General features: G+C 40.3%; 1 protein-coding gene across 6 annotated transcripts in view; it reads left to right on the forward strand.

The window, feature by feature from the left end:
- The window catches only part of EPHA6 (EPH receptor A6), a 512920-nt gene that overhangs the window by 477328 nt on the left and 8182 nt on the right, over window positions 1-27410 (forward strand). For all 6 annotated transcript variants that reach the window (XR_012588748.1, XM_074597837.1, XM_074597854.1 and 3 more), the window contains one exon: window positions 18161-18310. Coding sequence is in view for 5 of the 6 variants with exons in the window: in XM_074597837.1 (XP_074453938.1) it covers window positions 18161-18310 (150 nt within the window). In the remaining variant the exon portion in view is untranslated. The remainder of the gene's footprint in view (window positions 1-18160; window positions 18311-27410) is intronic.

Consider the following 27410-nt stretch of genomic DNA (forward strand, 5'->3'; position numbering starts at 1 on the left):
AGTAGGTGAGGGGACTTAACTGATCTTACTGCTTACTTATGCAGGATCGTGACACTGTAGATAAAATAAACCATGATGTTTATCCTAGAAATGGACCAAATGCCGCGTGTTCATTGGAACATCTGTGAATTTGGCTTAATGACAAGTCCCAGAGCAACACATTAAAGCCAACATTTTGTTCCTGCAGCTTAGTAGTGGTGATGTGTGTTTAATCAAATTAACAATAAGAGGAACTAAATTTAATAAAAAAAAAAACCACAAATGCAAGCCTAAAATATGAAACTGAATTTTCATTATGAAAGTTAGCGTGCAGGTTGAATAACAAAAGAGAGAAGTTGTTATTAGCTTGCTTTCTGTTCTTTTGAGCTAAACTGAAAAAAAGAAAATGGAACAGATTGTGTGTTCTTAGAGGTTAAATAGCTTTCTGCTGGTTTTGTAGTGTTTACAAAGATCAGAGATAGGAGATCATCACTATTATACTTTAGGGGATACACCACAGTGTTGCACTGAGGAAAAGGTTTGATTTATTGTAGTGAATATGATAAATTTTTACCAGTCTAGAGATTTGTATATGTTACTGTTGCTTAATAACTTCAGCAACGTTTCTCAATTGTATGTGGAATGTAATGCTGGGATTCGTAAGTATTATAAAGATTGCTCCAAGGTGGAATTGTTAAAGATAATACCTTTCTTTGCGTTGCATATTTCATCCTTTCCTGGTGAGGTACATACTGTGAGAATAATTTTGATTTTTCTGTACCAAAATAGAACAGGTTCTGCTTTGTCTATAATTATTTCATTCTTTAAAATCTGTGTGTTGATTTTTTTATTTTTTTTTTACTTGAGTGGACAGACTGCAAAGGAGAAAGGTGTCCATATAAACATTCATAGCAGGTGAGCATTAATTTGTTTTTCTATTTTTATAAGTACAAAATCCATCAGAAAGCTCTCTCCACTGGCTGATGAAGGCACAGCCCAAGAAACCAACAACTGCATAAACTGGAACTTCATCTCAGAGGTTCTTGCTCTTTTACCTTGCAGTTTTACCCGTCATAAATCATTTACAGCCTGCTCTCTGTAACAGCGAGCATCTAGAAATCCAGTTATTGCCAGTGGGAGTTGCAGGTATTCAGCATATTTGACAGTCCTCAACCTCTGTCTCTGTTTTTCATACTGTTAAATGGAGACAGTAGCTTCTTCAGAGGGTTGCCACGAGAGTAATTAGTTATGAGCTGTAAAGCACTCTGAAGAGCAAAATGGCTAAGCAGTGTTATTGCACCATTTTAATGTTTATCGAATTTCAGCAAAATTACCTCTTGTTTTTGGAAATACTTACAAAATATGAAGTGTGAAAAACAACTTTTCCTAATTTGGTTCCAGCGCTTGGAAAAATCGTTACTGGTCAGTGTACCTCAAACAAACGCTTTATAGGCTTTTATGTAACTATGAAGACAATTGGGGAACAATACAAAACCAAGCTTGTTTTTCTGACTGAAGATTTTTGTATGGTACACTGCTGTGATTACCATGAATCTAAAGAAGGCAGCTTCAACTCTGAGCTTTTTAACCCTCAAATGCCAAAATAAACAATAATTTAACTATCCTTATGCTTATTTTCGGTAGACATTTTTGATGCAGCAGCAATTACCCGTATTCCATTGCTGAAAATCTTAAACAATCAATAGATATTTGAAGCACTTTAAAAGACCAAATGTACAATAAAATATCATGGCTTTAGTCTGTGGACACATCGTTTGCGTATATTGCAAAAAGTAATACCCATGAAAAATATGATCAATCCCTTGCCGCCATTAACTCTATATAGCTGTGAGAAGTTGAAGACTCGTTTCCCTATTCTTGTTTTTCTGTTTATCTGAGTTCCAAACTGTGGATGAAATGGGGAGGGAGGGCTAGAAAGACCAAGAGCGTGCCATCAACAACTCCATTTAGACAAATGAGATCATGATCACATGTGGAAAACATGAGCTTCAGAAAAGAGAGTTTGAGGGTAAGTGAGGGAACATCTATTCACGTGTGGACGGCTAGAAAGCTAGCTGCAATTGCATCTCCTCTGTAAAGAGAGAAAGTGAAAAGAAAAGGAGTGAGAGAGATACTGCCGCTAAGAATAATGCCTAAAACCATGGAACAAGAGATAAAGATGTTGGATTGAATCTTAAGAACCCAGACTTTTTTCAGCCAAGATAAGTCAGCAGAAGCAGTAGTAGATACATTTAAAAGCCAAAGATCTCTAGCACCCACTTGTATTTTAGAAACAGCAAAAGTTCCCTAATTGAAGATCACTTGTAGCGCATCATAGAAAAACAGAGGAATAATTGTGAAGAGAAGAATATTTAATCAAGGCACTGAAATATGAGGGCCCAGTGAACAACTCAAGTACACACTGTTGACATAAGTGATGGCCAAGAAAATGGCCACATTGGTGGGTGCGTATCCTGTGCGTGTCCTGTGGGCTGCAGAACTGAAAGAGCAATGAAGGGCTTCATTTCTGAATGCTACATCTTATCCTAGGAAGAAAACAGTGCATTTGTATGTGTGATTTTTCCTTTTAATTGTTTTTTGTTATCAGTGATTGTGTGATTGGGAATGAGGGGTGTTGCATTGGTGGTTTTTTTTTCAGGTTAAGCCAAGTTATGCCAAAAGCGCAGCCTAATCTACCTTTCATTAATCATAAGAATACCTGCTGTGGAGATATTGATGTCCTAGCCACGGGAAAAGTTTCAGAGAGTATGCCAGAAGGTGTGGAAATTTGTTAAGGAGGATAGATGGCTCATCTAGATCAATTTCCCAGAGCACATTCTTGAAGTTGTAATTAGTGAGCTCTCTAGTACCTGGAATAAATCAAGTAGTGTTCTGGAAATTGCTGATAAGGGATGATGGCTTCTTTTCAGTGTTGCGTTTGGTGGTGTTAAATCACTGGACGCTGAGTTTACCTGACAAATTTTTCATCTTGATACCACTGTTTTTACCAGGTTACATATGATACCCGTCCTTTGCAAGATTCCAGTTCTTTCTTCAGTTCTTTCATTGGAGCTAAAGGGGTCCTGTGGGTTGTTGGGAATTACTGAGAATGATCACCAGTCCGCCCCAGAAATTCTCCAGTCTACACTGAAACAAGCAATGGAGGGATGCAAGTGCTATAAAATACACCCCACTTCATTGTGAGTGTGAAAATAGGTGGTGTTTTGTTTAGATTCTGGCTCTTGAAATGATATGGCTTTCTGTTTCTGAAGATAGGCTTGAACTTTAGCACTTTACACAGAAGATCTTAAAAGTAAGGAATCAAAACCTTGCATTAGTATTCCATAACTTCATACTTCACTGATATCAAGACTAGTTGGCCTTAATTTCCCAAAGTATACAAGGTTATAATCCAGAAATCAAGGGAAGCAAATGTGTAAACCAAAGAGTAAATTGTCAGCTATCTATAGACAAAGGAGAAACTCGCTTTTTTCTTAAAATGTCATTAAGTTCTGCTGAATGCATTTGATTTACTCTCTCTTCCCCGATGCTATTATCTGAGGGTTTATCTTCAGATGCTGCAGGCACAGCTGTGCTGATGTTGGAATGCATATTGCTTCGCTGTCCACCAGAAGAGCTTTGGAAATCCATTTCCTGTATATATGAATATATGCATATATTCATTTTTCAGTACATAAATATAACTGAGATGATTGGGGGGGGGACGAAAAGAAAAAGTCACTGCATATGCTTCTTTTATAGCACAAAAAGGGACTTCCTGCAGAAGTTCTACCCGTATATTATGCAAGCTGGCCATGTAAACACATGACTGTTGCGCATCTGTGCCTTAAGGCAGGAGTTTAGCCAGATTTGATGTAACTTAGCAAGACGCATATGCTTAGTTTGCATGAAGCCTGAATGCTAAAAATTATTTAAATGGCTGTCTCTCAATGAATTTGTGGTTTCAAAAAAAAGATTTGACAATCTACCTCTGCTAAATTTACATTTCTAAATTAAAAAAAAAACAAAGCCCCCAAACAAACAAACAACAAAACCCACATCAAAACTTCCTCATTTTTCATTATTTTGAACTAGGTAGTTTTTTTAGGGCAATAAATACACTGGCTATTTTTATCTGTAGAGACACTCTGAAAGGTCAAAACAAGTTTCAACTACTTTGATAAAGCATTTTGCTGAATTCATGAAGGTAATGCAGAAGTCACCACTGCTTAGAGGATGTATAGCAATTTATATAAATTACTATTCCAAGATAAACCACAGCTGGTCTAGCACCAGTGGCAAGTCTGATATCAGTCAGAGAATAATCCCATCTCTCATTATGCCATGTATCTTCTTACCTTTGTATTACACCACTTTGTTAAACAAAGTACCCCTGAGGACTGTTTATCCCTAGATAATAGTCTCTACTGTTAAGTACTACTTCATCAAAACGTTTCTTTCTGATGATGTCTTACTGTAATATATCATGGAAGTGACAACTAATATATTATATGATAAAGTAAAATATCCCCCGAGTAAGGTACAGGAATGATAAATTATGTTAATATGTTATTCCCATTATATTATCATCAGTCAGATGATGATTTAGTATGATGCATAATCAGAAAAAGATAATCTGATATTTTATTACTCAAAACTTTATGCCATCTGGGGAATACAAGGAGTAAATTCAACTGATATATAGGACAAAAGGTATCCCAGTGCCACAATTTATGAACAGCCTAAATTAAAATATATCAAGATATAGAAAAGAAGTACGGAAGTCTAGAAAGGCAGTATTAAGAAATGGTGCTGTTGTAAATGGAATCATGGAATTTCAGAGTTGGAAGGGACCTCTAGAGATCATCTAGTCCAACTCCCCTGCTAAAGCAGGATTGCCTAGAGCACATCACTCAGGACTGCATCCAGGCGAGTCTTGAAAGTCTCCAGAGAAGGGGACTCCACAACCTCCCTGGGCAGCCTGTTCCAGTGCTCTGTCACCCTCACCATAAAGAAGTTTTTTTTCTCATATTTGATCGGAACTTCCTATGTTCCAGCTTGTGCCCGTTGCCCCTCGTCCTGTCACTGGGAACCACTGAAAAGAGTCTGGCACCATCCTCCTTCATCCCACCCTTTAGATACTTGTATGCCATAATAAGGTCTCCCCTCAGCCTTCTTTTCCCCAGGCTAAAGAGTCCCAGCTCTTTCAGCCTTTCCTCATAAGGGAGATGCTCCAATCCCTCAGTCATCTCTGTTGCCCTTCGCTGGACTCTCTCCAGCAGTTCCCTGTCCCTCTTGAACTGGGGAGCCCAGAACTGGACGCAGTATTCCAGTTGTGGCTTCACCAGTGCAGAGTAGAGGGGGAGAATGACCTCCTTTGACCTACTGGCCACACTCTTCTTGATGCACCCCAGGACGCCATTGGCCTTTTTGGCAACAAGGGCACATTGTTGGCTTATGGATAATTTACTGTCTACCAGGACCCCCAGATCCTTCTCCTCAGAACTACTTCCCAGCAGGTCCACCCCTAACCTATATTGATGCCTGACATTCTTCCTCCCCAGGTGCAGGACACTACACTTGCTTTTGTTGAACGTCATTAGGTTCTTCTCTGCCCAGCTCTCCAGCCTGTCCAGGTCATGCTGGATGGAAGCACAGCCCTCTGGGGTGTCAGCCACCCCACCCAGTTTGGTATCATCAGCGAACTTGCTGAGAATACACTCTGCCCCCTCGTCGACGTTGTTGATGATGAATATGTTAAACAATACTGGTCCGAGTATTGACCCCTGGGGGACACCACTGGTTACAGGCGTCCAACTCGACCCTGCTCCATTAATCACAACCATCTGAGTCCTGTCACACAGCCAGCTCTCAATCCACCTCACTGTTTCCTCGTCTAGTCCACACTTCCTCAGTTTCCTAAGGAGGATGGTATGGGAGACAGTGTCAAAAGCCTTGCTGAAGTCAAGGTAGATGATATCTGCTGCTCTGCCCTCATCTAACTAACCGGTTATAACATCCTAGAAGGCTATGAGATTGGTCAAGCATGATTTACCCTTGGTAAATCCATGTTGACCACTTCCAATAACTTCCTGCTCCTGAACGTGCTTGGATATGACATCCAGAACGAGTCACTCCGTTACCTTCCCAGGGACGGAGGTGAGACTAACCGGTCTGTAGTTCCCTGGGTCCTCCTTCTTGCCCTTTTTGAAGACTGGAGTGATATTGGCCTTCCTCCAGTCCTCAGGCACTGAAGGTCAGAAGCAGATTCTCAGTGTCTGTAAACCAACATTACACTAGTATAAACACTATATGTTAAATTGGCATTGCCATTAGTATGACTGGAGCTACAACCATAAGCATTAGTCAGTGCTTTGCCCTGGGAAACTGGTGATAGTGAAATAGAAAGTAACTTGACGCTCAGTGCCCTTTATTCAGGCAGTTGACAGAGATTTAGTTGAACGTGGCTATCCGCAGGAAGGGCCAACCACATTTCTGTGCCAAACTATTCATCATCAAACAGATGGTTACCCTATTATTCAACAATTTGCATGCTGCCACGCTGCAGTGATCTATGGATGGTACCAGTATGTCACTAAACCAAATAGAAATATCAGAGAAGCTTTGTTGTGAAGCAGCCCCTAACTTAGACTGAAAACTACTCTCTTCTGTTTGTTTCTTTGTAATATGCTTCACCCATGTTTGTGCAGTTAGGGTATGAAAACACTGTGTTGTAACTTCTGCTGTAACAGGATACATTCCTTTGTCTGAGGATAGAGAATAATTTATTTTACAAGGAGCAAATTTATGAAGCCCTGTGCCCTAGGGCTCCATTACGTACATCAACTGCATTTTCACGCTACCATTATCCTAGTTCTCAGGCTATCTTCTGCAGCCTCGATACCGTAACTTCTGATCTTCTCAGAGTCTCCCCATGGCACCTTCTTGCTGTGCTCCACCAGTTTCACTTCCCTGGTAAAGCTTAGATCCCTCCTGTGTCCCTGTGGCCTCATACAATATCAAATTACTCAAAAGCCCCTGCCACATCCCTATACCTGTGTCCCCAGTAGCCCCAATGTTTGCCTAGTTTGCCAGCTGGGTAAAGTGGCTGCATGTTATGCCCAACGTTTTGCTGTCTGATTGGCCACAGAGCCACTGCCTTCAAGCTGCTGGCTGATCTAGAAGAACGGCAGCGTACTGAGCAATCTTACCTTTCTGTCAGGAGAAATATTGTGATCTCCCTCCTTTGCTTAGATACTGTTTTTCATTAAATATGTTGGAAATTGGAACGGGTCCAGCAGAGGGCCACAAAGATGATCCGAGGGCTGGAGCACCTCTCCTATGAGGACAGGCTGAGAGAGTTGGGGTGGTTCAGCCTGGAGAAGAGAAGACTCTGGGGAGACCTTATAGCAGCCTTCCAGTACCTCAAGGGGGCATAGAGGAAGGATGGGGAGGGACTCTTTATCAGGGAGAGTAATGATAGGACATGAGGTAACGGCCTCAAACTGAAAGAGGGTAGGTTTAGATTAGATATCAGGAAGAAATTCTTTACTGTGAGGGTGGTGAGACAATGGAACAGGTTGCCCAGAGAAGCTGTGGATGCCCCTTTCCTGGAAGTGTTCAAGGCCAGGCTGGATGGGGCTTTGAGCAACCTGGTCTAGTGGGAGGTGTCCCTGGCCATGGCAGGGGGGTTGGAACTAGATGATCTTTAAGGTCCCTTCCGACCCAAACCATTCTGTGATTCTGTGTGAAATCAGGAAGGGATCAGCTGCCTCTGAGATATCATGGGGAACCAGAGATCTCTGCATGGGGCTGGCAGACATGAGACAGCGGGGAGACCTGTGATTTCCTAAATGACAGCTAGTGAGCAAGTGACAGTGCCTAAAGGGACAGTAGACACCATGTTTAGGTGATTTGATATGTAGCCTTTGATGACTTTCCTGACTCCACCTTTCTGTCATCCGTGCTTCTTGAAATTGCCAGCAGTTCAAAGCTCCCAGCCAGGGGATGGCTGACAGACAGTGCAGTTGCAGCTCATACACTTCATTTCTTTGGACAACCAGCAGGGCGGCACTGGGAGCATTTTGGTCTAGCACAGGAGAAACGGCTGTTTCTGTCCTCTGCTGTCCCTCGCTGCCCACCTTGGCAAGCTATTCCTCACCTTCGTCCCTCCCTGTCACTGGATGGGAAGGCAGGAGATGGTGCCCAGTACTTAACAGGTCCCTGGCCACTGTCGTGCTTCTTGACGCGTGGCCCTGGACTCAGTTGCTTCGCCTTCATCAGCATCTGTTCTCCCATCTCCCCTGCAATACATAATGTTTTAACACACTATGTGGGCTCACTTAAAGACATGAAACTTGCATGCTTCCCAACAGTCTGGGAATACTTTTATTCCCTTTTTTTATTAGTAACTGAAATTATTTATTGCTGATGAAAGATATAAGACTGAAATCTGTATAAGATAGTGTCATCCCTCCATGGAGCAAACATAAGTCCTCTGTGCACCCACCCAATAGCCGGGTCAGTGCTTTTACAGATAGCAGTCTGACAGTTTATCTCCTTAGGAATTGGTCCTTTTTCTGTTGCTAAGATTCCCCTCTACTCTGCTCTGGTGAGACCCCACCTGGAGTATCGTGTCCAGCTCTGGAGTCCTCAGTACAAGAGAGACAAGGACCTGTTGGAGTGGATCCAGAGGAGGGCCACAAAAACGATCGGAGGGATGGAGCATCTCTCCCATGAGGACAGGCTGAGAGAGTTGGGGTTGTTCAGCCTGGAGAAGAGAAGGCTCCAGGGAGACCATATTGCACCCTTTCAATACTAGAGGGGGCTTATAAGAAAGATGAAGAGACACTTTTTACCAAGGCCTGTGTTGACAGGACAAAGGGCCACAGTTTTAAACTGAAAGAGGGCAGGGTAGACTGGACACAAAGACATTTTTTATGATGAGTATGGTGAGGCACTGGAACAGGCTGCCCAGAGAAGTTGTGGATGCCTCATCATTGGAAGTGTTCAAGGTCAGGTTGGCTGGGGCTTTGAGCAACCTGGTCTAGTGGAAGATGTCCCTGCCTATGGCAAGGAGGGGTGGACTGTATGATCTTTAAAGGTCCCTTCTAACCCAAACCATTTTGTGGTTCTATGATTGTACAATCTCAGCCTTGAACAGCAATAGCTTAGTACATTCATGTTATTTTTTTATGTAAAGTTAGGAGAATTTTATTCTGTGTGCAACACTTTATGACACTGATTTTGTGCCATTTTTATCACTTGGCAAGTCAGTATCATAATATTCTTTGGCAAATTTTTGTGGTCAGTTACTATCTTTACTACCATGAATACCTTTGTCTTGTTACCACAATTTTACCTGTTTGCTGTCCAGCCTGTATTGTACATTCTTTCTACATACGCTGCCAACAGAACAGAAGAATTGGTCTCTGGGGGATGCCACTCTAAAAATTGACCTTTTCTTTCTGACTGTTTGTTTCCTATCATTTGACCAGCTACTTATCCATGAATTGACTGAAACTCAAAGAACCAGCAAATTCTGTCAGGAGAAAATGAGAAGTGAGCTCACAAAAATGTGAGCAGAACATTTAATTCATCAGTTACTAAGATATTAATTCTCCTCTGCACTTCCTGGGATGAAAACTAAAGCAATGATACTTGCAGAGTAGCTCAGCCTCATAATAATTCTGATCATCATCATCTGTGTATCTGTGTGTGGCCCTGTAACTCTCAAAAGAAAATCCTAATTTTTGTGATGTTTCCGACTCGTTTCTAGAATAAAGTGTTGAAGAAGCCTTAGATAAATAAAATCTGCTGGACCCCAGAGCAAGCTGTATATGAATGCAGTATCTAGGTTCCTACATTCTCTAGTACAGCGTCCCAGAGAATGGAATATGAAAAGGTATTGTGGAGACAGTACTATAGCCTATATGGTGTTAATTTTGTGTTTTCACTTTGTCATCAATTTTCAAGTTTCCATATGCTTCTGAGTTTTTATTGACCACTTCTCATCGTGTGGTGTGGGAGGAATTATGGCAGGGATTCAGGGACAAGGCAGTAAAGTATGAATGATCTGGGCACTGTGGAAGCACAGAGAGAGACCACTGGATTACTGAAACATGGGAACTCTTTATTGTGCACGTCAACTAGATACGTATGTGGAAATCACTAGCTGCGAAATCGTTAATGACAGTTAATGACATGAAGTGTTCAAGCAGTGCATGGTAACAGTTTCCTTTTGATCCAATAATAAGCACTTCATGAAGCCCTGGGCAAGTCAGGGGCATCATTTCAGAGACCAGTCTTTGTTGGTGCTTTTGAGAAAGCATAGTGCCTAGTAATATCTTTGCTTTCAATTTAAATGACTTGTTTTTAGAGAAAGATTTGTATTCAGTAACTCAGTTCTGCTGTAAGAATGGACCTTGTAGACAATTTCTTTGTTACAGAGTTGTGCAACGTAAGGCATCCTTCAAACAAGCATCTCAGAGCAAATCCCTTTCACCTTTTCCATTGACTTCAGTAGGACTACTTGTGTAAGCAAAGTGGATAGGCTCTGGACGTGCAGATTGAAGGACTCTGTAGGAGTAACTTTCAAGAAATTGGTTACGGCTGTAATGTGAGCTGTGCTGACACAGCTGGCAGATAGCTTGAAATTGATGCTCTTGAAAAGAGATAGATCTTTGCCAGAAATATTAGTTTCAAGAGAAATGACATTTTTTCCTATCATTACCATCAAGTAGTCCTATAGTTTCTAAACTAGATTTGGTTCTGATATTTAATTTCAGAAAAGGAAAGGATTTCTTTGTTATTGAGGGCCAAGCACCCAATACTGTAAAACTCACCGATGCCTTCTTAACCCTAGGGAAATGCAAAGTCTCACTCTCTAAAATGTTATGAGATTCCTTGGCCCCACCAGTCTCCCCATTGCCTTTTGAAAGACCAGTCACAAAGAGGTTTTGCAAAATACTTGTATTTATCTGTCTTTGTACAATTGCCTAGTTCTTACCAGGGCTCTAAGGACGTCACCGCTCCTTACTGGCCTGCGTGGCCTCACCTGGGGGCTTCTCCCTACCCCTGCCCCCAGGCCCAGGGCTCCAATTCAGCTCAGCTTGGGGCCATCAGTCCCTGCTCCAGTGACACTGCAGCTGGCCAGCCACAGCCCTGTTGGACTGGAGTTGTTTGGGTTCACTGGGTTCACCTTGGCCCTGGCTTGCTACCTTGCCTTCGCCTGATGCTCACAGGATGTCGATAGCGCCCGCTGCCATCACCACCCTGCCCTGCTCATCCTCCCAGGCACTGCGGGGCAAACCCTGTCCACGAGGGCATCACCCAGCCTTAGGGAGCAGCCCTGTTCTTGCTGCTCTCTGGCAGCCCTAGCTGTCAGAGGTGATGTGTAAAGCAGTTAACTTCTGAAAGTTGAATCTCTTTTTTCTGTTTTTGGTCTTTCCCTTCTTCCTCTTCGCTTTCTCTCCCCTTCCTATTCCAAGAAAAAAGTGCACTGAGCTTTCAGCTCTGGAAGAGTGGGGCCTCTGCCTGTTTTCAAGCACGGAACCATTTTGCTCGATCTCTGGAATAAACTACTTATTTCATTCCAAAACTAAACAAATACATGTTTTTAAAATAAATGTGTAAAAGCCTTGGGTCTTTCAGTGAGCACCTTGTAGATGAAGGCATCATGGCTAACGAGGGAAGAGGTCTGTAGTCCGCTTAGGTACACAAACAGGAGACAAGGTATCAACCACTGGTATTTGGTAGTTTGCTGAATCTTTGTAATTGTATAAAGTTCTTTAAATTGCACTGTCAAGAAAACATGAATGCAGGACAGATGTAAGTGGTCAGAAATATTCACTACCGTTTCACTTACACGGATTTTGAGGGTCAAAGCTATGCATTTTTATCAGACTTTCTATTATCTTTCAACCCAAGTGAAGATCAATGCCTCAGAACAGGCAAGGGACTGCATGTTGAAGTGTTTTGTTTCAAAGGAAATGCTGCTACTACTACTACTGAGAATCCCAGCCGTTTTAGAGAGTGTTCCTGATTTCATAATTCTTCAATTTTTAGCACAGTGATATTTTAATTCTTTAATTTTTGAACTAAAAGACGAAAGGGTAGGATATATCTGTTTTTCTGGAGATTTTGTGTTAATGTGTGCTGCTAATCAGTTCATCTTACTGATGACCTTTAGGAAGACAAAACAACAGGTTGGGTGGAGTAATTTGGAGAAGCATCCCACTAATGTTAATGCCAGTTAACGTGAAGTGTTTCTGATGATCTGTGGCCAAATGTTTCATCTTGGCTCTTTTAGTTCTGCCAGTATCTTAAGCGCTGATTCTTTCCATCCATCAACAGCTTTCCCCCTTTTTTGAAGACACAAACACATGTGTACTGTAGGGGTTAAAATTCACTAAAATGATATATTGTCAAAATCATAAATAACTTGTTCTGCAAAATTGGAATGCTAACTTTAGCATTGTTAATCAGGATATTTGAAAGAAAATGAATATTTTCCCAGAGATTAAAAGAAAATCCAGTCTTTTTGAAAATCAGGGTGTTTTGTTCACTGAGGGAAACGAAAGAGTGGTAGAACTGACTAGAATTGGGCATAATGAGGGTGAATTCTGAAATGGCTTTTCAGAGCAGTTATCTTGCCATGTAGTTTCTCTGATATTCCAATAGACACTAGAGAAGACTGTTGATAATACTGAATAGTTTTAAATTATGATTTGAGTATGCTAAATTCTGACTATTTGTAACTTTGCACATGAAAAATTTGATTCATATGCTCAAATAAAAGCATCGCTCCAGTAAAGTGGCATACGGCTTTTGTACAGAATGATGAATTACATCCAACAATTAAAACTAATGTCTCTCGTTACTTTTGTCTCTCTTCACTCTACAGTTCTTTTTTTTTTTTTTTGCCTATTTCTGTCATTTGGGGTGGAGAAAAAGACAGATACTACACTTGTGTCATGGAAAATTATTGCACGATTCAGTAACATCATACATAAAGGAATAGTAACTGACAGATGCATAGGAATTACTGTGCCAGATTAGACTAATGGTGCACATAGTTCAGTACCCTTTGTCCCAGGAATAGGCAGTTCTAGATGTCTGTGCATCTGGAACTGATGGGTTTGCACCTCAGCATTTAGTATAACTGCAGCCAGCTCTGTGACAGTCTCTCTGCAGTGCCTGTCATTCAAGGAAAATACAGAACAGGCTTTTCAACAGGAACAGGCGTTGTTTCACGTCACTGCTAGTTCTGTGTAAGTCTGCTGCACCGTGTTTGCTTCGGGCTGCTTATGTGTATCGCTGTCTTTGCACATCCAGTGGGAGGTCATACATCTTACCTTAAATTTTATATATGAGGCTCTCAGTGGTATCACTCCAAGCTTTAATTAGATAGCAGGCCATGCCAAAAATTCTGGGCATCTAACAGGTTTCTTTCTTTGCCTCTCTGTCATTCTTCACATCAAGCATTTTGAGCTTGCTGATACATCCTGACCTTCATCTTGGCATGAGCAAGGACCATAGCTGCCAGTTACATTGTTCTGCTGGAGTTTTAAATTATGTTTAAATATTTAATTAAAGAAACTGTTAATGACTTCTGTTTTTAAAAGAGATGTCTAACATAAAATAAATTAAAAAATCAAATGAGAGATGCCACAAACGCGGTTGTGGCCTGTTGGACTATATATAATGTCGGCATCTGTTGCCTCGCCGGGCTCTTTTCACATCATGGATCACGAAAGCACTTTTTTTTCTTGTAAGCTCAAAGAAGAGACGGCATTTTGGGAAGACTGTCTCTCTCATGCATAGCTTGAGGTAAGGAATGAGGCGTTCTGCAACATGTAGTTCCAATTCTGTCTTTAGATGTGTAGCGAACTGTGCTGTTGCCAACGCTGTAGGGAAAGCGAGCGTGGGTGTGGGTGCGGGTGGGAGAGGGGGTAAATTTCATTTCAAGGGCTGATCTCTAAACAGTTCTACAAGCTAAGCAACGTGAGCCTAATATTCTAATTCCAAGGGGACTCTTGACACTGCATAGTAAAATTGCTTATTAAATTACAATCAAGAAAAAAAAAATTGGGAGATAGACGCCATTCAGCTGGCAGCACACAGAAAAAAAGGCTGAATCCTAATTATTTGAATAGCGGTGTTAGTATTCTTTTACTATGTGAAAATAAAATTAGCTTGTCACTGCTATCATTATTAATGTATGAGATGAGGCAGAAATACAGTTGGGTTCCTAACACGCCTTCTGCCCCTTCCCCCCACCCCGCAAAAGAGAGAGAATAACCTAAAAGTAAAATAGGCTTGCATAAGGGCTTTCTGATACAGGGAGCTATGACAGATTTCACTGCTACAGTAGTAAAATGTAGATGATTTGTAAATTATCTTAATTTGAAGGTGGGGCATTTTGTAAACAGTAAGCATTTATTATTTTCCCAGTTAGACCAAAATGTAAAAAGGCATGTCTAATATCAGAAACACCATTTATTACTCTAATCAGAAACAGGAAATATATTTTCAGCTACTCTAAACCTTACGTGTTCTTTTATTATGCATGAGCAGCTATTACTACTGTTCAGTCATATACGTCTCTTAAGGTAGTCATATTGCAGTCCCTGCCTTTAGAATGGCTTTCAAATAAATAAAACAACTTTTTTGCATAAAAAGATATTCTGCAAACATAATTAAGTATTGAAATTTACATTTTTATGAATATAACATCTTCATACATAAGATGAATCCATTGTAAAAATTTTAGAGGTTTTGCTTCGGTTTGTCATTAGAGCTAGCAGAAAAGGATTTTATTTTACATTACAACACTGAACACATCTTATGCCCTTGAACGTGAACTGCCTTGAATTTTGTTAAGACTGTTCTCCATTCTCATTTTCACACTCAATGAGCCACTACTGTTTCAGTACAAAAGGTATCAGTCAGTAAAGCTGTATCATGAAACTAGTTGTAGAGTCTAATCAGATTCTTTAAAACCCATTTATATTTAACCAATAGTCACAAATCTAGCTGCAAATGCTGCTCGAGATGTGACCTCTTTTTTGAGTATAGTTTGGGAATACATAATCAGACTTAGAAAAAGAATACACTTTAAAAAATTATTTTCCTACTACATTATCCATATTGTGTTATAGACATTAAAAGTAAAATTTATAAATATCGAATTGCCTTTTATTTGCATGTATAATTTGGGTTTTCCCTAAAAGTAGATCTTTAGTAACTAAAATAATACTTTTCATTAAAATTAAAAAATAATAAACTATTAAGAAAAGACTCCAAATTAGAAATGCATTCTCATATTAAACTTGTTGATTCATCAGTTTGTCTTGATAAACAAAGTCTTACAGTAACACAACCATCTAAACCTGTAGACTTTTTTTTTCCTGTCATCTCCCGAGATCTGCGATAAGGAAAGAAAATATGGAATTTTTCTTTTGCGTCCTCCCTCGAATGCTGGCGTGGCACTCCAGAAACCATCCTGAGTGGACATAAAGCAAAAGGCATCAGGGGGGATTGCTTGGTAAGGTGAGGTTCAGACAGTGAACTCTTGTGTTGGAACAAGCGTCTCACCTTCTACATCGTTTGTCAGCCAGGACTGATACGCTGCTGATGAGGAAGGGCTTTTAGGGTTGTCAGGGCAGTGTCTTTTGTGATACGGATGAAGGGGAATGCTCTTTACCTTTTGAAAAGTGCACGTGTCCAGGTCCAAAGGGGTTAAATGCCTACCATGACCCTGTGCCTTAGGCCAGGAAAATATTGATTGTCCCCAAAAATCTGCAGAAGCCAGGGATCTCAGGATGGAATTACATGAGTTTGGCAATAAAATGTTTAAAAATGAAGGACTAAACTTGATCCAGTAAAAAGGATAAGGCCTATAACTTTGTGGTGTGAGGAGATATTTTGAACTATACCCTGCAGTTAGATTCTAAAACTGTCTGTTTTGCAGAGGTCACATCCTTTTCGTCTGACCACCCAGTGTATAGTATATATTTGGGGCACTGAATATCTAAATCTTCCACTGCCTCAGCAAGGTTGGACTCACATCCCACCAGAACATCATTGCAACCAGACTGTGAGCTCAAACGCCAAGTGCTCTTATCCAATTTGTTTAGAAGGTTTAACAATTCCCTGGGGAAGAGACAAGAAATTAGGCTGATCTTCCCTTGGAGAATGCCCTGTCACAAATCCTCTTTGTCACCCTATTTCCTCATTCTTATACCCAAAAGCACTTTGTAATTGCTTCCCAAGTGGAAGAGCTGTACCGGGAAGGGACCAAGAGCATCACACCCTGCAGTGCCGGCTAGGGTAGGCTCAGAGATGGCAGCAGGTGGGGCATAAAGTTTTCTGCATCACTGACGTGCCAGAGGAGTGATCTGACCACCAGGTTATTGGATTATGAAAAGAGGGTAGGGGAGGTCCTTGTGCAAAAATACAAAATAAAGTATTACCTTTACCTTACAACTGCTAAAATCAGTAGGTGGTTTGCCACTGACTTCAACCACAACTGAGCAAGCAAAGGCTTTAAAAAAGCAGCTGCAAAAACTGCAACGTACAAAGGGCATCTTGGCTACTATCATAACTATCGTACAATGTAAATGTTAACTGTAAATTTTTCATCAGCAGGTGAGACAGTGATGAGAAGTTAGCTTACTGGCACATCACCACAGATACAAAGCTTTGCTTTTGAATACTTTTTAGTAGAACAAGCATCTCAGTTGAAGTCAGGCCTCAACAACTCACAGACAATTTTTTAGTAGATTCAAAGCAAATTAACATATATTTACATACTTGTTTTTAACTGTGGCTTCTCTTCAATTGTCAAACGGATGTTCTAGTTCATTTCTTCTTTTGTTTCTGTCAGAAATATAATTATAACACCAAGCAGAATCTATTACTGTTGTTGAAAGCAACTAATGCTAAGTGAGCTCAGCTCTACTGACTGCCTCCTCCTACCATCTAGCGGCACCTTAAACATACTGCTCTCTATCTCAACTTACTTAGAGAGTTATATGGAGAATGATAATGAAAAGAGAATTGTATCTGCAGAAGAAATACTTTGTTGTGAAAAGGGAAAATAGTTTTCACACATAAACTATTTATGGGAGAAGAGGCCAGCTTCAATGGTATAAATTGCTAATGTCAGAGAAAAATTCTGTGTACTGTGGTCTTGCAAAAAGTCAGGTCTGTTGATTGAATTCTTACAGATTTTTTTTTTTTGTGGTAGCACTTGGATTTTAAGTTGAAAGCTGCAGAACAAAACTATTCAATATTCTAAGGAAACACCTATTAGAAACACACTTGGTTTGCTATTTACCTGGATGTTTAAAGGGCGCAACAAAAATTTAAAGATATTATCAAGAGTAAAGAATAATAGAAAGGCTGTTGTTTCCTTTCCGCTTACATAATTTTATTAAGTGCTTTCAGTACTCTGTTTTGCAATAGATGTTTCTATTTCATTTAAGGAAAAAGAGAATAAATGTCAATGTACTAGGAATTTCAGCCTTGGGATGTTTTCAATCAAAAACCATGTTCTGCCTAATTATATGACTCTGAACAAACATGAATCATCTAAAATGCTTTCTGTTCTTTGAATTGACGTGTGTTTTTTTTTTTCCCAAAGTGCTGGTTTTGGTGAATTAGACTACAAAAGAAACCAAATATTTATCGAATTCTGAAAAGGGTATATTTCTTCCTTTCCACTTGCAGCAAATTGACAAGGCAAATTGACAGAAGGCAGAATGTAGAATCTCAGCATCCAGGATATCTTATCTTATCTTTTCTTTTCTTTTCTTTTCTTTTCTTTTCTTTTCTTTTCTTTTCTTTTCTTTTCTTTTCTTTTCTTTTCTTTTCTTTTCCTTTTCTTTTCTTTTCTTTTCCTTTCCTTTCCTTTCCTTTCTTTTCCTTTCTTTTCCTTTCTTTTCTATTTTCTTTTCTTTTCTCTTCTATTTTCTTTTTTCTTTTCTTTTCTTTTCTTTTCTTTTCTTTTCTTTTCTTTTCTTTTCTTTTCTTTTCTTTTCTTTTCTTTTCTTTTCTTTTCTTTTCTTTTCTTTTCTTTTCTTTTCTTTTCTTTTCTTTTCTTTTCTTTTCTTTTCTTTTCTAACGTTTGCTGTTATGTATTCTGGTCATATTGATAAGTTGTCAACTTATTTTCCAGGGTGGAAAAATACCCATAAGGTGGACAGCTCCTGAAGCTATAGCTTACCGGAAGTTCTCTTCAGCAAGCGACGCGTGGAGCTATGGAATTGTAATGTGGGAGGTGATGTCCTATGGTGAGAGACCATACTGGGAGATGTCCAACCAGGATGTAAGTACTAATCTAGTAAGGACTACTAGTAAGGACTAATCTGCGAGTTGTAGAAATGTTCCTTGAAAATGATTGTCACTCCCTGCCCTGCTTTGCTTTCTCATTCACTTTCTAGGCTGGAACCTCAACTTACTTAAATCAGCATAACTCTATCAACTTCAATAAGATAGTTAATTTATGAAACATGAAGACCTGTCCCTCTATAACTAAAACGTTGACTAGCTTCTTCCTATGGATTAAAGACATATCACAGAGAGTCATAGCCAGCTCACCAGGTGATGATGCTGACTATATGTGGCTTTCACGCAGCTCCCTGGGAATCTGCATCAGATATGCAAGTTGATGCAATTCTCAGTCAAGCTATAAATCAAAACTTGAGGGAATACTGGAACTATTCTGATGATAAAGTTGGCCTATTATCTCCAGTACAGTCTGACAGTACCTTTCAACGGGCATACATGGTTAAATTCTAAAAGAGTTAAGCTGCCACGAGAAATGTATTTGCCAATTCTCCTTTCTAAGGAATAAATGCATTGTTTTCCTTAAAAACTACATACTATAGGCTTAACCACAGTGTAGGACAACAGTCCTCCCTCATAACAAAGCTGTTTTCCTCTGACTTTTTTTGCAAAAGTTGTGGGCAAAGCCTTCCCAATTAGGAAAACACGTTTGCTTCCAGTAAAATTGAAGGCTTGTCGTAGAAAATGAAGTATGGGAAAGGGGGAATGCTATTTTCTCCACCATAATTTAAATTTTCACTAATTCTCTTGTTTGATGGATCCCCATGACAGCTCAAACTAGTATACTCAATCTTAACACCAGCCATCAATTTCTATGTCAAAATGCAGAATATCTTAACCTCTCTCATATATGTGCCTAGAATACCTCTGCATTGGTTCTGAAGAGTTGACAAGACTTTTCCCAGATGGCTGGTTTTATATTGTTGCTAAGTTATTCAGCTGTTCAAGTCTGGTTGCTTGTTAAGGCTGATCAGTCATTTGGGGATAAGGATCTGAGAGAGATTTTCATTAAAGAAACATCATTTCAGAGTGTTTCAGGAAGAAAAGAAAAAAAAAAACAACAAACCGCAACCAAAACCACCCCAAACAAAAAAGACTAGCAGAATTAATAAAGCCTTATTTCCTTTAGATTGGTACTCTACAGCCTCACCAGTACTATAATCCTACTTCTTTTCAGCATTTCTCCTGTGAGTTTAGCCTTTGGAATTAGACCACCTCTCCTGCACATCATTCTCCCCTGACAATGCCTACAGCCTCCATCCTCTCTCCACTCATCTGCTTGCCAGCAGCCCAGCTCACTGCTGTGCTCCTTAATTAACACCAGGTATGGGACAATACATGCTGTGCCTAGTTTCGAGCTACACTTCTGTTGATTGACCAGGCAGTGGTGGCTTGTTGCCCTCTCGAAGAGAACAAGCAACCACTGAGCTGAGGTAGACCTTTTTCTTCAGTGGAGACATTGCTTTGGTACTATCTGAACTGTAAACACACCATGGATCTACTGTGAAATACGCAGATAAGCCCAGTAGGCTCCACAGATAGTAATCTGTTGGCATTTGAGATGCTCTCTAGAGTAACTCAGATCTCCACATGTGGCTGACGCAGGATGTGCAGGAGACCTGAGTTTTTCTGGAGCAACAACTGAAGGTCAAGCAGGATACCTTAGGGAGTCTAAAATTAGAAACCTATGTTTAGACAACTGAAGTAAAGCTACTTTTTCCCTGGGGCACAGTGTCAAATCATCTGTATACAGATTTCTCATATATTTAAGTCTTTCGGTCCTACAACCAACTTTATACCTCTGCCAGCTGCTGATCCTTACAAAATTTATTTTATTTGATTCAAGTGGGCCAGTGGGTTCAAAGTTTGTAAGAGAGGATGAACAGGCAGATCCAACTAACAGTATGAGTACCCCAGCTAATCCCTTGCCTGAACTGAGCGGCACTTATCAGCTCCTGAACTACCATAATTGCAAACACCACTTTAAGGCAAACTGCCATTGTTTACCTTAAAAAGCCCCATCGTAAAGACGTGGTGGTTTAGGAGCTAACTGCTAAGGCGCTGGGACATCACTTCAGCCTTGCAATAGCAGAGGGTGCTATTCTTGAGCTACTCTCAGAAGCAAAGCCGAATATGGCCACGGCATCAGCCTGTTCATAATTAGTATGCTCTTGCAAAACCTGTGTACTCTGCCTTGCATGGAATGCACTTTCTATCAAAATGCACATATAGCCTCAAGTTCTCTGCCTTCCCAAACTAATAGATGCAATGGTTAGTTTCACAGTGAGCCTTCTTTCAAGGGGAGATTGAACAGAACAAGAAACTGGGAAAAAGGTACTAGCACATCACAGAATCACACAACAGCTGACGTTGAGGGACCTTTCAAGATTGTCTACTCCCAGCCCCCACCAGCTCAAGCAGGGTCAGCTAAAGCAGTTTGCTCAGGGCTGTCTCTAGTCCGGTTTTGAATATCTCTGAGGATGGAGACTCTACAACCTCTCTGGGCAACCTGTGCCAGTCACCTGCACAATAGAAAAGTGTTTTCTTACGTTTTGATCGAGTTTCATTTGTGCCCATTATCTCTTGGCCACTCAACTCTCTCTGAGTAATAAGTACAATGTCCACATGTGCCTTTACAAGCGAGGCTCACTGAGCAGTTACTTTTTCCCTTCCGTCCCCATTAGGATTACCTGGTTGAGGGCCTGCACTAATTATAAATGCAGCGATGGCTCACTGTCCTTTCTGCTGGTGCCCCTGTCAGTTGCAACTGGTACATCCCAGGAGCATACCATGGGCGATAGTCTTTTGCCTGGCTTTTCTCATCATGTAATTGGTATTTCATTTCTCCCTTCCCTCTGCAGCACTCCGTTTTTTAGAGATTAAAGAAGCCCATGAAGCCAGAGATATTCCTGAACAAAGTTGGCCCTACCATGGTGCCTGGCTTCTGTGCAGTGCCAGTGCTTCCAACCGCAGTGTCACCTCTCCGTAACTCTGCCTCTGCCCCTCATCTTGCCAGGCTGTTCATCTAAGTGATGGGCAGCTGGTAGTGACTGCAGCTGGATGAGGTGTGCGGTAATAAGATGGTTTTTGGCTGTCTCATCGTGTCCCACTGTCATGCAATCTTGTGCTACAACATGGGGAATTTCAATCTGTATTCTAGTTGTGAGTGATTTCATCTGCTGTTGGGTCAGCTCTCTATGAAGAACCCAACTGTTACCATCTCTTTTACTTCTCCTATAATCATAATCCTTCTCCTCACACTGGCTCTGTTACGAGCCCATCCCTTGACCCTCCCACTGCTGTTACTGCTAACTGGGAATGGGGGAGGAGGGAGAGACTTTCTATCAAGTCCATTCAGCCCCACTATTCACCTCATGGGAAGAGGGTTTGAATGACTGGTAGGACCCTCACATAGAGTCCAAGTCGCCAGGTGAGAGCAGTGCACAACACAGACCTTCACTCCAGCTGCCTTTCCCTTTCTTTGAGTCTGGCTTCAGTCTGTCCTCTTCCCTTCTATCAGACCCTGCAATGTATCTGTTCAAGACCATGCCAGCAGTGAGAATTCATAAAGCAACCCCTCTATCTAGAGTATATTAAATATTCTGCTACAGCATGAAGATAGCAACATTTAATTACTCCTACATCCAAAATAGAAGTAACTCTTAATACAGAATAATGATGTGGGCCCTATGGATGCAGCTTGTGCTAATGATGCTGACTCCTGAGGGCTTTTCCTGCAGTTCAGCAACGCACAGCACAAAGGATTCCTTTTCTCCAGAGCCCTACCCACAGGCTTTCAGTGCCGAAATGTTAACAGTGAACACCTGTGACCTTCTAAATACATTTAGTAACTCTAAATGTCATTGGGAAATTTCAAGTTATTAGACATATTGTAAAGCGTACTTTGCTGGATATTGGTACATTTCTTTTAGTACAACAAATGACTCCGAATTCACATAAGCTTATTTTGGAGAAATAATAGGACTTTCCCAAAGGTCAGTGATACTGTACATATGTCAGGGAAAGTAACAGAGGGGGGGCATGCACTAAAAAGATTCATAAAAGACCCATTATGCAAACAACTATTAATAAGGTCTTACACAGGTATAGTCAGAGGTTCTGCTACAACAAAATGTCTGGCAACATTAACATTACAACACTTATTGTGTTTTGATCATAATAAAATTCTTCTCTGGTTAGCAATAAAACATTTATTGAATTGGGTGGGGCTTTTGTAAAGTACCAAAAGTTTTCCAAGTATGAACTCTCGAGAGACGGGTCCATTTTTTCACATTCCGTCTTACTAATTGCTTTACTAATTAAACAACTTTGTGAAATTAATGGCTCAGTAAGCGATGTTTTGAGTGGCTGCCAGTTAAATGCTCATTTCTTACATGGATAACATGCCCACCCCTACCCAAAGGGAGGCCATGCTGGGAGAGGTGAGTTCAGCGCTGTCTGATGCGGTGCCCGTTTGCCACGTGAACGCACCTTCAGTCAGATGAACAGCGGGGCTGAATTAAGTCTACCAAGGGTCTCTTGTCCAGCCCCTCAGTCACAGCACTCAGATCACGAGGAGCCAGCGCAGGTAGCACAGAGCTCAAGCTGATGCGAAGAGAAGTGTTAGACTGATACCTCCCCCCTCAACAAACCTAGTCTGATTTTCAGAGACTACCACTGTGCAAAAATACCCATCGGGTCAGTGCGAGCCAGAGGGACTCAACACCTCTGCAAATCTAGCGTCCTCTATTTATATTGCTAAGCAGGGATTTGGAAGCTGAACTTCAGGCAACTGAGTTTGAAAATACCTCTCATAAATTTTTTAATACTGTAGACAGTGTAATGTAGAGGCTTAAAAATGTTATTAACTTTGAGAAATGTTCTTGTTTAAGTAAATAACCATTTTATTATTGTGGTAAGTCACTTCAGACCTGTGTTGGTGCTGATTAATGCTCTTCTTAGATGTGTGGCAGGCACCAGAGGTGTCCATTAATTAGGGCTCCTGCACAGTCTGTCATGTCTTATTGCTTAATTAATAAACATTAGCTAAGATATTGAACTTTCCAAGGAAACTAGTGTACTGATGAACAGATTGTGTAAAGAGCCTGGCTTGCTAATGTTCATGTGAGGAAAGGAAGATTTATATTCCATGCATTTGGTTTGTAGAACAGCTGTGAATGAAGTCTACTGGGACACCTGTTTGAGGCCACTGTATAAATTAATGCATTTTGCAGAACTACAGTATTAAAAAAAAAAACCCATTTAATGGATTGTAATCAATATGCAAGAGAACTACTGTGCAAACGGAATAAAAGTCCTTACACTTATGAAAGTTTCTTGTAATAGTAAAAATAATTTACCCTAGTATAGTTCTTTCAACCCATAGATATCAAAACACTTGGCAGGCACCTGGGATCGGCTCCGTACCATGAGGTATGAACAGCTGCCTCTCTCTCCTGGTAGATTTTTCAGATGTCAGCAGGACACAGGGACAACGTCCCTCTGGACTTTCTTCTGTCTCAGTCGCATTAAAAAATCTGTCAATTATCTTTCGAAAGCAAAAATCTATGTTACTGTTAATAATGAAACTATCAGAAAGATTACAGCTTAATTTTCAGATGCCATTTTTGCCAATTTCAAATGATCGTGAAACTAAAAATGCATAAATTTTATGCAGAAGTCCATAAAATATTTTTCAGATAACTTTGGTATCATAATTAATATTTAATATTAACTCTGTATTCAACCTTTACAGCCATTTCTAACATCAAACAAAAATGATAAAATGTATTTAACAGGCTCCAGTGTTTAATATCATCTGTGTACAAAAATATATAAAAAGAACAGTCCCCTTTATAAACATAAACGCCCAGGTATTAAAAAGCATGGAAATAATTAGCTATGTTAACTGTAAAAAATATTAATTTTCCTTTGGAGTGTATCTTCTCACCTGCCAAAAAGCGTTACTTGTAAAAATACACCCTGCCCATTTTACTCACCTTAACGCTGACCCACAAGACCTTCTACTATGTTTTAAACATGCTCGTCACTGAAAAGAAACCTGCAGCCTCTTTCTCAGGGGCTGACGGCAGCACAGCATATTTGCATGTTTTCTTCCTTTTGATACCCATCAAGCGTTTGTTACGAACCTAAAACTGGAGAACAGCAATCAGCCTAGCAGACTCGGGGCTTTGCATGTATAGAAACAAAGCTAATATTCCTATTCTTTCGGGTTGAAATAGATGGGACACTGATTCACCGATGTGGAAAGAGTTACGCTGATTGCTAGAGCTGTTGTTATATCCCTCTTGTGTATATACAGACATTTAGACCATTTCGCTATTAATGTGGTACTTCTTCAACCTTAAATTGGCAAGGAAAAAGGCACTTAAAAGATGTTAACATATATAATCTTTACTTATTATACAATATATGATTTTATATTACTGAGAAAAATGTAATACTTCTTCCCTTTTAGGTATGTGGATATCTAATTCCTCTGTGCAGAGATATGTGCTATGCAAGTAGCAAAGCGAGAGCTAAAATAAATAAATAAACAAGGAACTAAAAAGCTCTAATTCTTCCTTTGAGACTTGATTCCCACTGCAGTATTAGACATCACCTCTTTACTCTTGCTTCTTAGATTCTAAAAATAATACTTGCCTCACAAGGGATACTAATGAGGCAATATTTGCATTTTATTTTTAAAATGTGCTGGTATTAATGAGAAATTATAATTATCCCAGTACCAGCTGGCATTTCTCTTCATACTGAAATGTTCCTTTTGAACAAGAGAGGAAACAAAATGCACTGTAACTTCTTTTCCAAAGATATGGTAAAATAGAATGTGTTAGAGAAAATATAATGTCTGGAAAATTGTGGTTGCTTTTGGGTTTTTCCTGAATGATTTATTTCAGAAAAACTTCATCAGCTCTCTATTGTTGCGTCAAGCAAGTGCTATATGTCTCATAAAAGTAGAGAAGCTTTCTCTTGGCCTTAAAAACAAAATACGTTTCAGAAACTCATCGTTTACAATAGGTACAGTTAAATGTAAAGAGTAGGATATCCACATTTTTGGGCTGCTAAAGATTGCCTCTTCAGTGACAATTATCAACTAAGCCATACCCCCCACGCTGTAACAAGTACCTATGTTTTATGAAGCCACTTTGGACAGACTGCTTGAGATACCTGAGTTTTGACAGTTTTGTGAATATAATTTCATGCCCGTGGGGTTGAATTTTCCCCATCCTGACTCTGTGACAGGAGCAATCTGGGGGGCATATTCATCGTTAGGAGGCAAGGCTCTGGAGGAAATATTTCTCTGGCAATCTGATGGTGTTTTTTCCTCCAGCAGCCGTCTCGGCAGCCCAGATTTTGGACCATTGAAGTAAATCCCAGGGAGATAAACAAGTAGCCAGAAAGGCAGGTGGAAGGATTATCGTATTGACATATCATTAACTGCTAGATGTCACCTCTGTGTGTGCGTGGCCAGTCCTGTCTGCACGTGTGTGATCTCAGTACTCACAGGTGGATAAAATTCAGAGATCCATACGGCAAGTAATGCGGCCTTTGGAGTAGCCTGCACTTCCCAGCGCTGTTGCCAATAGGTCTGAAATTTATCCCGTGCAAATCCAATTCCCTGCCACATTGCAAACGCTTGTTTTTCATGCGTCGGTGTTTCTGCCAGGATTCAAGAGGGCTATATGCACTGTAGGACCAAGTTGCCTCATTTTATAAAACTCAGACACCCAGCTGTGTACAGCTACAAAAGTCTTGTTCCATTTTCTACCGTGCCATGAAGGGGAGCTAAGGTCCCAATGTGGCTTCATTACTCTTATTTATTTGCATAATGCTTGCAGCATAAGCATTAGGCATTGCTAAACAGAGCCAACAACATTAATTCAGAATTGAAAAAGAGAACGAGGATATATTCCAGGATAATAAGACTGAATATATTGAAGCTACAGCTAGTGCTATGAAACATTGATTTGCTGTAAACAGTTTAATGTACCCCCTTCCAGCTGCATTAATATGTCTGCAGCATGTACATACATCTGTGTGAAAATGATAAATGTCTCCTTAAAGCAGAGTGGGTATAAATGCAGTAGGTATGTTTCTCATAAGTGCACTGTGTTATTATAAATATTGTGTACAATCATTCGTAGTGTAGAGAACATTTAGCACTGCTTGGATTTTTATGTGGGAGGGTTATGTACATGTGGTAGGGTTGGTCTTTTTCCTAGCTTTGTTTTTGATCAACAGCTTATTCTTTCCATTCTTTTATAGACAAGAAATCCTGACTGTGTAATTTCTATCATCATCCCCACTGCTACCACCACTCATTGCAGAACATAGTAACCTTTCCTCTTGCTTTTTAAATCTTGCATAGAAGGAAACCACATGGCTTTTCATGGATCTTATCTACTTTTGCTACCTCCTATCACACAGGGCTACTAATGTCCTTTTCAGACCATGTTTTCTGTTACCTATGTTACTAAAAACAAGCCTTCCTTCAGCTCTGATCAAATGTCATTTTTCATGCATGTGATTTATCTGTAACATCAGATCTGTTTCTTCCCAAATCCTGACCAAACGTGTTATTCAAATCTGCTGAATCGGAAAGTTTTTAGAACACTTTAGGACATAGGGTAACACCATCATTTTATTAACTTCTGTTTAGCCATCAGCAGGTTGGACAGCTAGGTTTTTGAGAGAGGCTGTGCAAAATAATTTTGTGCTTCACTGTAACTCAGCATGTGGGATGTTGCTGGAATTTATCATACTCTAACCATCAGCAGAAACGTGTTATCACCAACTAAATGTTCCAGGTGCTGCAATGTGCATTTGTAGCATTTGATCGTATCGTGACATTGCCACACACTAACACTTTGTCAGGACGCAAGTATTGGAGCATCCCAGTATGCAGTGGCCATACGAGGTTAGTTTGCGGCCCCGTGAGTCCATTCAGTACAGCATCGACCTGCAGGCAGATGAAAAAGATAGTGATACTCGTTCATTCTTGCCCCTCCTCCTCCTTTCTTGGCTGTTTGAAGAGGATGGTCGGAAAGCCTAAAAAAATG

This window comes from Larus michahellis, chromosome 1 (genome assembly GCF_964199755.1).
Source record: "Larus michahellis chromosome 1, bLarMic1.1, whole genome shotgun sequence".
NCBI classification, from domain to species: domain Eukaryota; kingdom Metazoa; phylum Chordata; class Aves; order Charadriiformes; family Laridae; genus Larus; species Larus michahellis.